At 44.1% G+C, this 17,579-nt stretch overlaps 1 protein-coding gene across 4 annotated transcripts in view; it reads left to right on the top strand.

The window, feature by feature from the left end:
- Window positions 1-3,717: 3,717 nt before the first annotated feature.
- Window positions 3,718-17,579, top strand: part of LOC121861267 (serine/threonine-protein kinase OSR1-like) — a 45,181-nt gene continuing 31,319 nt past the window's right edge. For all 4 annotated transcript variants that reach the window (XR_006087996.1, XR_006087997.1, XR_006087998.1 and 1 more), the window contains exons 1-2: window positions 3,718-4,672; window positions 15,940-16,371. Coding sequence is in view for 1 of the 4 variants with exons in the window: in XM_042358912.1 (XP_042214846.1) it covers window positions 4,463-4,672; window positions 15,940-16,371 (642 nt within the window). In the remaining 3 variants the exon portion in view is untranslated. The remainder of the gene's footprint in view (window positions 4,673-15,939; window positions 16,372-17,579) is intronic.

Below are 17,579 nucleotides of genomic sequence, written 5' to 3' on the forward strand. Positions count from 1 at the left end.
GCGACCCTATAATCATCTTGTCCCGTGAAATTTCGAACATAGTCGCCGCGCTACATGATATTAATAACATTATCAGATTTAGGTGTGGTAGTAGTACTGGTGTGAGGGTTAGAGGACGCCATTGTAGTGTTAGTATTAAGCAAGTTAGTATTCTGACTCTTAACAGAAGGCTGGGTTAATAAGGTTGTTACCGATTTAGCAACAGACACACTATCACCTGTAACAGGGGTAACTGCTTTTGTGTACTTAGGTGAGGTACTATAGTGATTACCAGACCGTAGGGTACGACGGTTTAAGTCGTCAAATGATTCGTCTATAACTTTCTCACTACTTCCTACCGACTCATTTAACTGTGATCCCGACTCAAAATCAATGTCAGTCTGGGCTTGATCATCGACGAGTTGGTTAAAACCAAACAGTTGCGCTAGGCGTTCAATGTCATCAACATTAGACATGGGAAACTTAGAAATTATCTATTAGTCCCTCGTGGGTCAATGAATACTTAACAGTAACAGATCACTTGCCTCTCATTTACAAGACAAATGAATATGAATTGTAGTTAATTATTAAACTATCAATAAGAAGACAGACACTTACAAACCACTGTAAATTATAGGATTTCAAGACATTAATCTTACATTCGACACTTTATCATTGAAATTATCCTATCCAACGAACCTATCGGTGGCGAAGATATCTCTCGAACGTTTTCATGTGCGTAAAATTATGTAATTTAAATACCTATTTATACAGGGTATTACGTCTGTATAGAAAATGTGATCCTTCAAGCCGAGTTCTGAGTCGAGTGGGTGGAGTGTGGGCGGGGCCTCTTCCTAGTGATGCGCGCGCTGCTCCTGGTTTCCTTGGCAACGATGAGACGCTTCTGCCTTGGCGAGAGACGAGTCCACTGCAAACTAGGGGAGTTTCTCCACCGGCGATCAGAAACTGCTGATGATTGGTTATCACTCTGGTCGTTGCTGGGTCGCTAGCGAGACTGCCGTGTGCCAAGTCTTCACAGTCTACGTATATATGGAGATCTTGTATGATGACACCGGAACTTCGTAATTAACGCTGGCGACACAACAAAACTGTTCAGCTGCTAGTGAAATACCAATTGTTAGTCCAGGTTATGAAACCTTTCTTCAACACTGCAACACTGTAACTAGAAAATGCTGAGTGGGGTCTACTTCAACCGGCACAATCTGGATAATTACCAACAGGCTGTAATATATGTATATTACGAATTCTGCACGTATTTGTATGTGACAGAGATAAGGAGCACTCACTAAATATCGTCTCAATACGGGATATAGTTTTAAACACTCGGATTATGTAACGCGTCACTGCTGTGTATTTTGTGTTTTTCACAAAAACACAGACGGATGATACGACTACCAGTTTGAAGAATCCGTACACACTGCTTGCCACCTATATGAATCGGCTGCTTGTGCAATTAACCAGGCCGTTCACATATATTTATTATTTGGGTTTAAGTAACGAAACCCAAACGGTAGTTCCTTTGTTTTATTATAAAAGGGTTGTATATATAATTCCTGAGTGATAGATCGACCGTAAGTTCCACTGTTTAGGAGTGAATGAGAAAGGGCGTTTATGTATTATAAATGTTAAGTCACGTCCTTACGATATAAGTTGATGTGAGCGACTGAAGCTTAAGGGCCTCGCTGTGCAGGCTTACAGAAATGCTGACTATGGGACTCTTCCTCCTGGGAGAGTTGCCCGCTCATGTGTCCAACTCATGTCTTACTCATAGACAGTGGAAAGTTACAGGGTGGTGAATCTGAATATAATATCAGATGTATTGTCCCATTTATATAATATGTTCTGTTGATGAGACAGGGGCCCATTACAGTGTGGTGGTAGGTGTACACACTGTACACAAGTATGTGTGGTGGTAGGTGTACACAGTACACAAGTATGTGTGGTGGTAGATGTACACACTGTACACAAGTATGTGTGGTGGTAGGTGTACACACTGTACACAAGTATGTGTGGTGGTAGGTGTACACAGTACACAAGTATGTGTGGTGGTAGGTGTACACACTGTACACAAGTATGTGTGGTGGTAGGTTGTATACACACTACACAAGTTTATTCAAGACATCTTCAGGTCATGAGACCCACTAATCCCCCACCCAAGAAAGGGTGACCTGACATACCATCAGAAGGTCAGTAATATGAGACCGCTAATCCCACCCTACCTCTACCTAACATTGTGTCAGGTCAGGTACACAAGACCCACTAATCCCCCACAGCTCCATGGGAGTGGAAAATAACAGACTTTGCTGTAACACACAGCTTCATTCATGCCCATATCATATAGATTTTTAATTTTTAAATATATTTATTTAACCAAACTTTTAGATAAACTATTCTGGATTATAATAATAAAGAAATGGAGTTTGTAAGTTAATTAGAACTTTATTTATGGACTCCGGTAGTTTAAACTCAAGGAAAACATCCCCAGCACCCAGAAACATTCTTGGTAAGTGGGCCAGTGTGTGTCTGTGCAAGATGTCTAGTTTAAACACTCAGAAACTTTTCCCAGTAACCGGAAAAGATTCCGAGGATAAGGAATTTTTCCAGGTTTTCAAAAGGTGTGTGGTTAGCTGGAAATCTCTCATCCCCGGAAGTGCTCTGCACCAATTGTTCCGGCTAGCGGGGATATGACTGTGGGTGGTAACAAAGGACGTCTTCCTAACGCCAGCGGAAGAGGAGAGTTTATCCCATAATTTTGAGTTAGTTTGGCACTTTTCTTATTCAAATCGGCCTGCAAAATTACAAATCATCATGTGACATGACCCGAAGCTCTACAGATGCATGTCAGATGATGTGACCTGAAGCCAAAGGGTTAAGTCTGTCCACATATACAATGTCTGTAATTTGCGTGTTGAGTTTATTTTTTTTAAACTTGTTGGCCGTTTATTTGGTAGTACTGTACGTAATTAGTAATGGACCTGAAAATTTGGGCACAAATTTGGAGATCTGTTCAGATTTTCTCAACATGACAGCATTGTAAATTTAGCTTTTTGATGTTGCTCTTAAATCATTTCAATGTGTATTGCTGTTAAATGTGTCCGTACCTTGCCGTGGATGTCTGTGAAGAAGCTGATTTGGTTTTTAGCGTAATCAACCATGTTGTTGTATACAGGTTGAAATCTTATTGTAATTACAGTCGACCCTCGTTAATTCAGACCCCTTTAATCCGGATTTCGGATAAATCGGACGAAATCTGAACTGTCCGTATGAAATTTCTGGTTCTGGGATTGTCCCAGCTGCAATTGGGGTTGCAATTTCAAATTCTGTGTCATTACTAAGGAATAACGAAGTCTCTGGTGCACTGCACTCTAAGATTAAGAGAAAACGGAGGACTCAGGCATCCTGAAGCGAGAGAAAACGGACTCCTATGACGGGGCACTCAAATAAACATACACATTGCTACATGTTTTGTGGACTACCCACTGTACAGTATCCTTTTCATCACTTTGTAATAAACCTAGTCATGCTTATGTGTGTCTCTGATAATTACCATAACATTATATCTTTAGTGGGTCTGAATGAGAGCGGTTGTACAAACACAAGCACGTATCTAGGACATTAACCGGCGCATGACTGTATAATGCAATATTATGCAATATTAACCCCTAAATCGGTTAATTCGGACAATCGGCTAAAACGGACACCATCCCCCCCCCTATTAGCCCGTTTTAACGAGGGTCGACTGTACATCATAGGGCAAACGTTTATCTGTGCCATAAATGATGTAGTAGGGTGATTGGCCCGTGGAGCTATTGATTGACCCATTAATCGAGGCTGTAACTGGAGGTAACCAATCTAACCATGCCATGTGCATTGGATTCATGATACAGTATGTCGAAGAATCTCAGGGATTTTACAATTGGTTCTTTCAACCAGCCCATTCACCTGTGGTTGATAAGCTGTGATGAATCTGTTGGATGCTTTATTGCAGGTAAATTTGTGCAAAAAGTTGATTTTTAAACTCTGATCTGTTGTCGGATAGAAGAACCTTAGATGTGGTGAATGGGCATATCAGATGCATCACTAGAGCGTGAGCTACTGCCTCGGCATATTTATCCTGCACAGGGGCTAAAATTACAAATCTGGAGAAGTGATCCACAGCTAGTTGAACGGACGTTCTGGTGCAGGATATTGTAGCATTGGAGCAGGTGGAATAGTGGTACTCTTGTGTGGAGAACACAATGTGTTGCTCAATGTCTTTTCATATTAATATAAATGTTACTGTGTTAGAGCAGGGGCTATTACAAGGAGGGCCAGGGGAAGGCAGGGGTAGGAGGGCTATGGGAAGACAGGAGTAGGGGAAGTCACTGTACAAGCCATCCTTGATTTACAAAAGAGTTCCATTAGTGAAGAAAAAACTTCGTAAATCAAAACTTTTGTAAACATAGCCTTGGTGAATCGATAAATGCCTGTACTTGTGTGTGTGTTCTGCTGGTGGATGATCCCCACTCCACAGTATACCCCTCTTGCTCTCAACTTTATAACAGTAACAAAACTGTTTTCTCCGCAGCAGAGTCGAAGTCGGCAACCTGGGGCTTCTGGTCGCCTACATCGAACACAGACTGGTGACTGGGTGTGGTCCAGTGACGAGGGAGATGATAAAGATTCGGAAGAGGTGAGTGATATTTTACTAACTTTACTAACTAGTTCGCTTGTCACAAACTGTGTGTGTAATAATAATAATAATAATAATAATAAAAATAATAATAATAATAATGAACGGTTTATTGAAAGAGCATGGCAGTCTGAAGGCTGAAAATATAAAATTACATAATTGGGGAATGGGTCTCTTGATTTACAAATGATATGCAAGTAACATAGGTGATACAAATATGATATAGTATAATAATTAGGTGTTGATAACTTTTACAATGGTTGGGACTGGGCTGTTCTTATAACAATCAGTTCGTGCTCGTATGGGCTGGATGCGGTTGGGCAGGTGTGTGTCCACATTGCCAGGACAGTAGCTTGGGGCAATGCAGGTGTGCTCCATCCTTCAGGTTAGGTCAGGTGAAGCCGTGAGGTCAGGTCAGGTTAGGTCAGATCCAGCCACACTCAGTATTACACTACTGTGTGTTTGTGCTTTTCCATGGAGTGCACTATAGGAACACTGTTTGGTAGTCAATCGTTCACTGATCACTTGAATGTTTTGCTGAATAAATCCCGGTGTAGTAAGGCTGGTAGGGCGTTGGGATATAGCAGGAGGGGGGGGGGCAAACAGACTTGGCTGCTCAAACTGGGAGCTGCTTCAGGGCACGTCTTGTCTCTGCTGGTGGTTGACAAGTGTGTGTGTGTGTGTGTGTGTGTGTGTGTGTGTGTGTGTGTGTGTGTGTGTGTGTGTGTGTGTGTGTGTGTGTGTGTGTGTGTGTGTGCTGCTTGCATATGCATGCGCGCATGCTTAACATAAATAATTAACGGTTTATTGAAAGAGCATGGCAGCCAGAAGGCTAAAAATATACAGTTACATAATTGGGGAATAGGTCACTTAATTGACCAATAATATACAAGTAACATAAGTGATACAAATATGATATATAATAACTAGGTGGGGAGAAGGTCTTACTACAGGGCATTTCAACATAGTGACAGTGCAAAAAGGTAAGATTAGCTGGTGGATTACAAGTTGCTGATAATTTTTACAATGGTTGGGACTGAGCTGTTCTTATAGCGATCAGTTCGTGCTCGTATGGGCTGGATGCGGTTGTGGTGTCAAACAGCAATTCTCGGACAAGGGATCTTGGGTGGTAGTAGGAGCTGGTGTCGAGGATGGTGCAGAAGTTTCTCACCAAATTTGCAGATGAGGTCGTGGTGATGGTCAGAGAGAGTCGAGAGGGTCAGTGTGTTGAGTGCTTCTTGATATGTGGAGTAGGAAGGGGAGAGAATAATCTTGCATGCACTCTTCAACACTTTTTCTAGGTGTTTTGGTTGTGTGGCATTTAGGAAGGAAGACCAGTCAGGGGAGACATAGGTGAGCTTGGGAAGTATGAATGTTGAGTAAACACTGAGGAGCTCGGGCGCAGAAACTCTGAGGGACTTGAGTCGGCGGAGGAGGTGGAGATGGAAGCTGGAGGATTTGACAATTGTACTGATGTGTGTTTTTCAATTTAGTTTGTTATCTATGGTGACACCGAGGAGCTTAGTGGAGTCTACAACTTGGTGTGTATTGGGGCCTAAAGTAATGGAAGGGGGTGGGTCAATGTCAGAGGAGAGGTTGATGTGCATAACCATGGTCTTGGTACGGTTGATGGTGACGTTGTTGGTGGTGGCCCAATTTTGGAGACTGTTCAATAAATCCTGAAGGGCGGTATAGTCAGGAGCAGAATTGTTGACACATCCCAATGGTGGAGTCGTCAACATATTTCCAGCGAGCAGGGGTTTCTTTTAGGGCATCATTGATAAGCATAAGGAAGCATAGTGGTCCCATCTTGGTGCCTTGGGGGATGCCACCGGTGAGTGACTGAAAAGTGGAAACAACCCCTCGGAAGCGTATGGCTTGGCGTCTGTTACTAAGGAAGCCTGTAATCCATGATATAAGACTTCTCCGAAACCCGAGGCCGATAGCTTTGTTGATTAAATTGTAGTCGACTAGGTCAAATGCCTTGGTGAAGTCAATGAAGGCAACAGCCACAGCCGTCTTTCGTTTCTCCAGATGGCGGTATACTGTATGTAGTCGAGAAAGCTGACAAGACAGTGAGTGGTGGAGGAAGTTTTCATATTGCCAAATTGCTGAGGATCTATGGCGCCTGCAATATCAGCATGAGCCCAGTCAAACAGGAAACTTTCACTGATTAAGCTGGGTATTGGGGTGATTGCAATGGGTCGTAGCTCATACAGTATAAGGACTGTGAGCTGGTTGACTTGGGCACTGGTGACACATATGAGGTCTTCCAGTCAGCTGGGCATCTGGCTTGGCTGAGGGAAGCATTGATGATGGAGCATTGATTGATCAGTTGCGTCAACATTAGTGAGATGGCTAAGGAAGGGGAGGGGGGTGTGTCTTATTGTTTAGTCCACAGAGTTCTTTAAGCTTACCATACCACTGACTGTTGTTGGTCTGCTTCAGGTGTTGCAATTTGGTTGGGTAGTGGGACTTCTTTGCGGTGCATATTTCGCAGATGACTTGGTTGCTAAGGGACGTATAGCGGTTGTGGTCATTGAGATAAAAGTCTCTGTCTCTCTGTTGCATAAGTCTTTTGATCTGAGTTGTGATCCAGGGCAAGTCAGCTGGGTGTGATCTGACGGACATCTCGGGGGAGAAGTGGTGGTGAGCTTCCGTGGTGGTGTTGGTATAATTTATCCATTTGGTGTCCACGTCATCCATGTTAAGTACTTCAGTCCAGGGATGGTGAACTATCCACTGCCCAAAGAGACACACTGCAGAGTCAGTAATCGGCCTGTAGGTCTTGATGTAGGGTCTCTGTACTTGAGTGGGAGTGGCAGCTGGGGACTAGAGCACTGATAGGTGTGTGCTACACCTGATAGGAGGCATTGGTTGAGGTGGATGGTACTGGTCCGCTAAGTCGGTTAAGATAAGTTCAAGGGTATTTTGACTGTGTGTGGGAAAGTTCACAACTTGTGATAGTGACAGCTGGTCCAGGATATCAGTTGTTGAGATTTTTGCCACAGTGTTTGCAGGGGTGTCTTCTATGGCAGCTCATTCCTCAGAGCTTATGAGGGTGTGTAGAGTAGAGGAGTCACGGGCCCTGGATTTTGGAGTGGGACAAAACAAGACACACAACATCATGTTCTCAAGGAAAGAGATGAGAACTGCCCTCTCACTCACTTGAGATACATCACCAGGGCCTGATTTTTTTTTTTTTTTACGGGAATTAGCCCACCCGGGCACAGGTCAAATGACCCACAACGGAGCCTGGGGGGCAAAAAAAAAAAAAGGAAAGAAATTGTAAATATAGAAAAAAAAAAGGTTATACTGTACTGTATTAATCTACACCACGAAGATGCCGGAAAACCAGCTTTTTAAAGTGACAGAGATTGTAAGAGCATGGAAACACAGAAGAAGGCAGAGCATTCCACAGTTTGACTGTGTGAGGAAAGAAGGAGGTACTATAACGGTAGGGTGTGTCATAAGGAGGCGAATGTTTTTTTTTTGAGTTTGAAAAATCGGCCCATGGTATTAATGATGTAGTTCTATGTGCAGAATCATGTGATATCTTCAGATTTGAAAAGTTTTCATTTTTTGCTAGGTAAATTTTAACTTGAAATCTTATGAAAATTCAGTATTCCCACCCTTTTACCAACACCACTAAATAGCTTATTTAAAGTAAAGTAAATGTATCAGGTTAATTTATTAGGATGAAAATGATCCAGAATAGTGAAACGAATGATCTTGACACATTTATTAAATTTAATATTCCTTTAGAAAACAAAATCATCAAATACAAAAACCGGTTTTACTACTACGACCCGGTGTTGCTGCACACCATAGAGAACATGTCTTTCTTGCTTCTGTTTCTACTCATCACCTCCCTGCTGACCACCTGAGCTCGGATGTAGCCTTCCCTCCTCTCCTGGCTGTACACGTGACTGCTGGCCTCGCTCACTTGCTGTACACAACGCTCTATACTCTGGGTGTGCGAGGGCCAGGCAGGGACATGCATGGGGTTGTCCAGAAAAGCTCTGACTTGAACATTGGTGAGGCTGCAGGTAAGAGGGGGCTCACTGCCAGCCTGGATGTTATCCAGATCTATGAGATCAGTGAGGGTCTTGGCACCTAGATTGACTTCAGGAGTCTTCCTGACCCTGGAAGGAATCAAGCCACCAACTGATTCGGCATGCCCAGATCCTCTCATAAGTCTCATATCCAAGATCTTTTTGACTGCCACTCTTCTCTCCTCCTCATCCTTACTGCAGAGCATTGTCTGCAGAACTGCCTCGGGATGAGCATACCAGGAAGATCTCCTCACAGTCTGCTCCACAATCTGAACAACCTTCCTTGGCTGACTCCTCAGGAGCTCAAGCTGGAAGAGAACATGCCTCGGACCTTCGGAGAACAATGACTTGACCTTGGTGTTGAACCAATTTGGCAAGTAGACACTCACGATGAATTGGACAATAAGTCTCAGGTTGTGAAGCTGGTTCCTTTTCAGTTTATGATGAGCGACCCAAATTCTGCAGAACCTGAGAGCCGTTGTGAGCCACCTAGAATGTGAGACTGGACCTATCTGCAGGTAAGCAAGTCTATCAGGCATGACCCCAGTTTTGATGGCACTGCAAATCATGTAACCATAGTACTGGTCAGTACTCAGGTCGTCAGTGACAGTATGTGCAAGCTCAACGAGTGGAGGGCCAACTGTGATTTTTTCAAAGCTCGGATTTATTTTTAACTCAGTGGCAGAGTCCAGCATCTTGCCAAGAGGACCAGACCATCTGTTGTTTGAAAGAGTCTTGCCATCCAGCTCCTGGATTAGATGTCTGAGTGGCAACTCGTTGGTGTGGAGGTCACAAACAATCCAGACCAGCTTCCTCCCAATCTTCCGCTCTATCCACTGTATGACCCCCCCTTGCCACCCTGTGTTCGTGTTGGTGCTGTCCCCTCCAATGGCCTGCAGGGTCTGGTCTACGTTCCTCTCTCTGAGCCAGTTCACAATGTTATCTGCCACTATCTCAGCTGGTTTCCTGATGTCATCTTTCTGGAGGAAATACACAAATACTTCCCTCCTGGTTCATCATTGCAGCAGGGAGTAGTGTTCTCCTTCACCATGGCAGGGAACAACTTGTCAGAATCTCCAACTTTCATGAACACTTTAGTGTCATCCTTCTCCCATCAAAGAACAAACAATTGATTCCATTTTTCTCTTATCCCTTATCAAACTCCTCTTCTAGGCCGAAAAGCTTCTCCTGAGCTCTCCTTACTTTTGTTAAGTGATTCATCACCAGGTGAACATCATCAGGTGTTATCAAACCACTGGGGCCAATCCAGCAGGCAGCTGTTGCTATCTGCAGCCTCTGAGACCAGTGTGGTGTCGCATGCTGGCCAGAGCTATGCTCGAGATATCTTTCCTATTTCGAATCTTATGCCTGGAAGGTTTGGGATCATTATTTTCTGGGTTAGGGACAAAGTCACCATTCTCCTGGTCAGCACTCGGATCAGCCATGGGGAAGTCATTAAACTCTGAATCAGCTTGACTCCAATCATCGGCCTTTTTTACCTCACCCTGGGCCTTCTCAAGTCTCTTTTCCTCGGCAACTCTTCTCTTCTGTCTCTCTGTGGCAGCCTCCTGTCTCTTTGGACTCCGGAATATCTTGGCTAGAAATCATGAGAGCCCTTATACTGCCAGTCTTCTCTCTCTGTGCTTTGACAAATGCCAGTTCGATCACAGGAATCTTCAGTTCACGCTTGCAAATACAGGAGATGTGGGCCTCGGATTTACAGTCACGATCGCATCCAAACTCAGGACAGAGAAAAATTGGGCACTTGCAAGTAATTATGTCAAATAACTGGTCCAGTTGCTTTGCAAAGCTGTCCTTAACTGCAAGTTTCTTCTCCCAAGAGAGATATCTCTTGCCTTTTCCCAACCTGGCTAGCAGTCTCTCTCTCGCAATGAATTTTCTGATTTGTTATGACCGAGGTTGAACTGAGCTAAAGCAGCCATGAGGTACTGTGCCAAGACAGCTTTTGGTCATATCACTGGCAATGTTCTTTGCCTGTGTAAGTTCTTCGTCTTTTCACTGATTTGCTTTAATAAAATAATCAGATTCAGCACTTTAAATGAAACTCACTTCAGGAGCTCTCTCCCAGACCCAGATAAGACTGAGATGGCTGGATTTGGGTTCCTCGCCCCTGACACAAGCAGCTATCGCAAACACATTAACTTATAAATGCACTGAATCTAAACAGAAAAAAAAATATTGTTAGTTGGGTTGTTAAAGAATGAAGTCAGAAAGCAATGTTCACTATTTAATTGTAATGCACTAATGCAGCTGTACGTTAGATTTTTGATAAATTTCACGCTAAAATTTACCTAGCAAAAGGTTGCAAAATATTGAAACTGAAATTATTTTCTGTTTATATACACTAAAATCTACCAAAAAAGTGATGGGCCATTAGTTTTAGCTGATCTTCCCTCCTATGACACACCCTACTATAACGGGTTATTCTCGTGTGACCGATATCCACAGAGAAACGGTGGGCACCGTGGGCAAGACGTGTTTTACGAACCCACACCTTGCCGGCAGTACACAGGATGCTAAATCCACCGAACATTGCCCGTTAAAGTACCTGTAAAAGAGAGAGAGTGAAGCAACATTGCGGTGAAGAGAAAGGGAAGAGAGATTGTCTACTAAAGGAGGAGAGTTAATAAGACGAAATGCCTTTGATTCCACCCTATCTAATAGTTGGACAGAAGAAGAGCCACCCCAGATATGAGAGCAGTACTCCAAGTTAGGACGAATGAATCCCTTATATACTTGGAGCAACTGCTCAGGAGTGAAGTAGCTGCGGCATCTGTACAGCATTCCCAACTTTCGGGAGGCAGCTTTAGTTATACTAAGGATGTGTGATTTCCAGGACATATTGGAGGAAATGGTGAGGCTTAACATATTTAGTTCAGAATTTGGGAGGATGATATCGTCCTGAAATGTAATTGGTGGGAGATCGTCTAATTTACAAAGTGTAATTGGTAAATATTGAGTTTTATTACTATTGAACTTAACCAAGTTTGTACCTCCCCATTCAGAGATGCTGCACAAATCCGCGTTGATAGAAGTAATGATATCAGTTCTAGAAACAGATCTAGTTTGAGAGTTAGGAGGAAGGGGAAAATGTGAGGAAGAGTGAAGAGTAGAGTCATCAGCATAAGAATGGATAGAATTAGTTGTAGTGTGAAGTAAATCACTGATAAAAAGAAGGAAGAGAGTTGGCGAAAGAACAGAACCCTGTGGGACGCCACTACTGGTAGAGAAAGAGCGAGAAATCGATCCCTCGACAACAACTGCCATGGATCAGTTCTCAAGGAAGCTAGAGATGAGAAAACAAAGTGGGGGGAGAGAAACCAAAAGAGGGAAGTTTAGATAGCAAAGACTTGTGCCATACCCTGTCAAATGCTTTGGAGATGTCGAGGGCCATGACAAAAGTTTCCCCATAATCCCTAAGAGAGGATGACCAAAGATGGGTGCAATAGGAGAGCAGATCACCAGTAGATCTCACCTGGCGAAAGCCATACTGGTGATCCGACAAAAGAGAAAGGCGTTCAAGGTGACGGAGAAAATGGGAGTTGAAGATAGTTTCGAAAATCTTAGAGAGGGATGAAGTTAGGGGAATGGGGCGATAGTTAGAGGGATTAGAATGGTCACCCTTCTTCGGGATGGGCTGAGCCAAGGCATGCTTCCAAGAAGAAGGAAAAGTTTGGGTTTTGAGGCAAAGGCGAAAGAGGCGATGATATTCTATTTTCAATGCTCCTTCACTTTGAAGTTGAGGCACAGACCTTTCTATTGGAGCTACAGGCTCTGGGGAGAGGGTTCCTTTCCATCTTCATGGCGGGAGGCTACTGTCCTGCCTTTCAAGAAGACTGGAAAAGAGGGTCTTCACCCGCTAGAATATCGCCCCATGGATCTGACCTCTTGCATCTGCAAGCTGTTTGAATAGATGGTCAACTAGCAATTAGTATACTGCTTGGAGAAGAATGCCCTACTTTCACCATATCAATCTGGCTTCCAGAAGAAACATTCAACAACAGATGCTATTGTTCGTCTTGAGTCCTCGATCTCTGAGGCTTTTGCTCGTCACCAGCATCCCATTTGCATTTTTTCTGACCTAAAAAAGCATACGACACAGCTTGGAGATTCGGCATCCTTAAGGAGCTATACCAATTTTAGCTTGTGGGAATATTTACCATCAATAATAGGTGAGTTGTTGGGATGTCTCAGTTTTGGGTCTGCATTGCCACAGAAATATCAGCACCACATATTCAGGAGGACGGGGTCCCTCAGGGCAGTGTCTTTAATGTGACCTAGTTTGCCATCACAATAAATAGGGTAACAGTATCAGTTCCAGGTGGTGTATCACTCTCATTGTATGTAGACGACTCGGTCATTTGGTATGCAGTTTCCCGTATGTCAGTGGCTCAATGTCGTTTGCAACTTGCACTAGTCAAAGTTTCACGTTGGACCACAGAGCATGGTTTCAGATTTTCCCCCTTGAAGGCTGTTGCCATGCATTTCTGCCATCTCCGAGGTGTTCACCCAGCTCTTATGGTCGTCATGTGCGATGTGTCACAGACACCCATTTCCTGAGCATTATCTTTGACAACAGCTTATGTGGCAGCCACATATTAGTTACCTCAAAGAGTCTTGCCATCATGCTCTTAAGTTATTGAGTCTTGGGGCACACATATAGGGGCACTGACTGAGGAACTCTGCTACACCTTTACAAAATGTTAGTTAGACCCAAACTAGGTTATCGGGTGTAAGGTGTACTCCTCAGCCACTGAAGCTAGACTCGATACACTGAACTCTATTCATCATGCTGGGGTGCCTCTTGTGACCAGAGCCTTCAGGTCTTCACCAAACCCATGTCTACTAGTTGATGCTGATGAGCCAACCCTTGATCTTCAACAACAGTATCTCCAGGACCAGTGTTGGTTGAACTCCACCACCTTCCACAGTCTGTAACCAACGCTTGTGTAGTTGACGAGACTATGTCCCCACACTACACTCAGCGTCCAACCCCCCAATGACCTTTCAGCTTCAGGGTAAGGGAGGTTGTAAGTATTCTTCTTCTTCCTCCTGTTCAGATATGCCCCATGCGGCTCCTGAGTGCCGCTTCATGGATTCTCCTTGAAGTTAGTCAATATTTTAATGAAAGGCAGGACTTATTCCCTCCCTGTGTTGTTCATTCTCTATTCTTAGGTCATGCCTCCTCTCAGAGAGACTATTCTTGTACAGTGATCCCTCGGTTAACAAGCGCCTCTGTTAACGAAATTTCGGTTAACAAATTACCTTCCATAAGATTCTTCACTTTGATTAACGAATTCCTCACGAATTTTTCCCAACATGTTTTCGGCTGCTCACCAGCTGTAGTATTAGTCTGCCAATACAGTAATTGGTTTTAGGGCTTAAATTCATTACCATTTGAGTAAATATCAAGAAGGTTGTACTATTCAATAATTTTCCAAGTCTTATATTAAAGTTTTTAGTCTTTTTAACAATTTTTTAACATAATTGAAGTACAGGGAACTAGTTTTTAGCGCGCCAAACAGCCACTCAACACACCCAAAATGGCGTCAGTGTGTGTCCCTGGTCAGAGGAGGAAGCATCTTGCTTCAGACACTGTTAAACATAAACTATATTTATGTTTTTACAGTTGTACAATTATTGGTCATTCTGAAGTTTATTTTACATATTGACAATATATATTGCAGTGCATTGTTGATTTAAAGAAAATAAAATTGAATTACACCAAGTGAACTAAAATTTTATGGGTGAAATGGCGGTATGGGGTGACTTCTCTTCCACCCCAATGCCTTCTCTTCTCCCTTCTCCTCCACCCCCATTCTAATTCCCATCATCATCATCATCAACCAGGAGCTTTCTACATGCACACCTCAAAGTAAGTGTACTTTACTGCATTTATTTTTAGTTTGTATGTAATTTTTGGTGAGCTGGAACCAATTACCCAAAAACCCATTGAGACAATGATTTCGGTTAACAAATTTTTTGGTTAACGAGCAACCTTCTGGAACGAATTGTGCTCGTTAACCGAGGGACCACTGTATACAGCGATGGCTGTAAGTTTGATACAGGGGTGGGGTTTGGGGTAGTCTTTCCCAACTTCTGTTGTAACGTTAGTCTTCCCGCTATGGCATCTATTTTTACAGCACAGCTTTCAGGTATTTTACTTGTCCTCAACATTATTTTTCTCAACCTCATAGTGATTTTACAATTTTGAGTGATTCTCACAATGCTCTCGAGGCCTTAGCTAGTGTCTCATTGTCCCATCCCTTTGTTATAGATATATTACAGTGGCTGTTTCTCATCCAACATCGGGGCTGGAAAGACGTTTTTGCCGAGTTGTGGCCCATGTGGGGTAGAAGGGGAATGAGTGTGCTGATGCTGTGGTGAAAGTAGCTGCTTCTTGCCCTGTGGCACATCATTCCCCTCTACCTTCCTCTAATTAGAGCTGCCATATGCTGGATGCTGTCGGAGCAAACAAGCTCTGCAGCATCCACCCTTCATTGGGTGTCTGGGGATATCAAGGACTGCCACACCACCAAGAGACTGCTTTGGCCCACCTCTGTATTGGCCACTCATGGCTGACTCATGGTTTTTTAATAGAGAGGACGCCTCCTCCCCATTGTGATGACTGTCTGGCTCTAGTGACTGTTTGACACCTCCTGGTGGGGTGCCCCAGTCTCGGAGATCTTCATCGTACACCTCTTTGGTGCTCGGGGGGAGTGGAGGAAGCTGGTCTTCTACACAAGTTTTGAGTTTTATCTATTAACCTTTAGCCCTTAAGCCCCGGGTTATAGTGCTGCTGGCAGTATCCCCCCTCCCCCCTGTGCAGGGTTAAATCGAGAAAAAAATAAACTTTTCCAAAAATAATAATAAAAAAAAAAAAAATTGCGGGAAAATAGGCTGACGTTCTGGAACTCTGGAACGTTACTCTGGGCCTAAGGGTTAAATATTTTGTTATAAAAGTTCTTTGTTATTTATTTTTTAGTTTTTTGCCTTTCATTATTTAATTTGAGTCTTCTAAGCTTTCATTTTCATTTGACGACATATGATGTAAGCTGTTGTCACCAAGGATGTAATTACCACAATCAATCAATGATCATATTGTGGTGAGAATTCATATGATGTTTGTAAATAAGACAAAATGTCTTTTATTTCTTCCTCTAATATTATAATGTTTTTATTTTTCTTCAGGCTGACAAAATATCTACAAGTAGTTGTGAAAGTGGTGGAGAGAAGCCGCCATCACAACCAGAAGCTCCTTCACCACCGACTCAACCATCCCATTCTCCACAAGCACAGCCGCAGGAGCCACAGCCACTGCAGCCAAGTACGGCGGTGGTAACGCAGCCGCCACAGTCGCAACAGCAAGCAGTACAACACCAGAGCAACCCCTCCCAACAGCCACTCCTACTTCAACAACCACAACCTCCACTAAATTATCAGCCCCAAGTGGTGGCACAGTACCAGCAGCCCATCCCTGCCACGGTGCCCCCCCAGGCGTACACACCACAGTACATGCAGCCGGTGCCGACCATCCCTCAGTCACAAGCTCATTCATTACCTCCCCAGTCTTACCCTATCCAGAACATTCCCCAACAGACTGTGGGAGTGTTGCCCCAACAGGTGGGTAGTGTTGCCCCAACAGGTGTGTGGTGTTGCCCCAACAGGTGTGTGGTGTTGCCCCAACAGGTGTGTAGTGCTCCCCCAACAGGTGTGTAGTGCTCCCCAACAGACTGTGGGAGTGTTGCCCCAACAGGTGGGTAGTGTTGCCCCAACAGGTGTGTGGTGTTGCCCCAACAGACTGTGGGTGTTGTCCCAACAGATGTGTAGTGTTGCCTCAACAGGTGTGCAGTGTTGCCCCAACAGATGTGTGTAGTGTTGCCCCAACAGGTGTGTAGTGCTCCCCAACAGACTGTATGAGTGTTGCCCTAACAGATGTGTAGTGTTGCCCCAACAGGTGTGTAGTGCTCCCCCAACAGACAGTAGGAGTGTTGCCCCAACAGATGTGTAGTGTTGCCTCAACAGGTGTGCAGTGCTGCCCCAACAGGTGTGTAGTGTTGCCCCAACAGGTGTGTAGTGTTGCCCCAACAGGTGTGTGTTGCCCTAACAGGTGTGTGTGTTACCCCAACAGGTGTGTAGTGTTGCCCCAACAGGCATGTAATGTTTGCCCCAACAGGTGTGTAGTGCTCCCCCCAACAGACTATGAGTGTTGCCCCAACAGATGTGTAGTGTTGCCTCAACAGGTGTGCAGTGTTGCCCTAACATGTGTGACAACAGGTGTGTGTGTAGTGTTGCCTCAACAGACTGTGGGAGTGTTGCCTCAAATGTTCTGTAGTGTTGCCCCAACAGGTGTGTAGTGTTGCCTCAACAGGTGTGGAGTGTTGTCTCAACAGGTGTATAGTGTTGCCTCAACAGGTGTGTAGTGTTGCCTCAGGTGTGTGGTGTTGCCTCAATAGGTCTGTAGTTTTGCCTCAAAAAGTGTGCAGTGTTGCCTCAACAGGTGTGTAGTGTTGCCTCAACAGGTGAGTGGTGTTGCCTCAACAGGTGTGTAGTGTTGCCTCAACAGGTGTGTAGTGTTCCATCAACAGGTGTGCAGTGTTGCCTCAACAGGTGTGTAGTGTTGCCTCAACAGGTGTGTGGTGTTGCCCCAACAGGTGTATAGTGTTGACTCAACAGGTGTGTAGTGTTGCCCCAACAGGTGTGTAGTGTTGCCTCAACAGGTGTACAGTGTTTCCTCAACAGGTGTGTATTAATTGACAGAAAGTTTGCTGTCATAAGTGTACACATCAACAGTCTTCCATAATTTTGTGTGTGTGTGTGTGTGTGTGTGT

Source organism: Homarus americanus, unplaced genomic scaffold (genome assembly GCF_018991925.1).
Source record: "Homarus americanus isolate GMGI-L3 unplaced genomic scaffold, GMGI_Hamer_2.0 scaffold5212, whole genome shotgun sequence".
Classification (NCBI taxonomy): Eukaryota; Metazoa; Arthropoda; class Malacostraca; order Decapoda; family Nephropidae; genus Homarus; species Homarus americanus.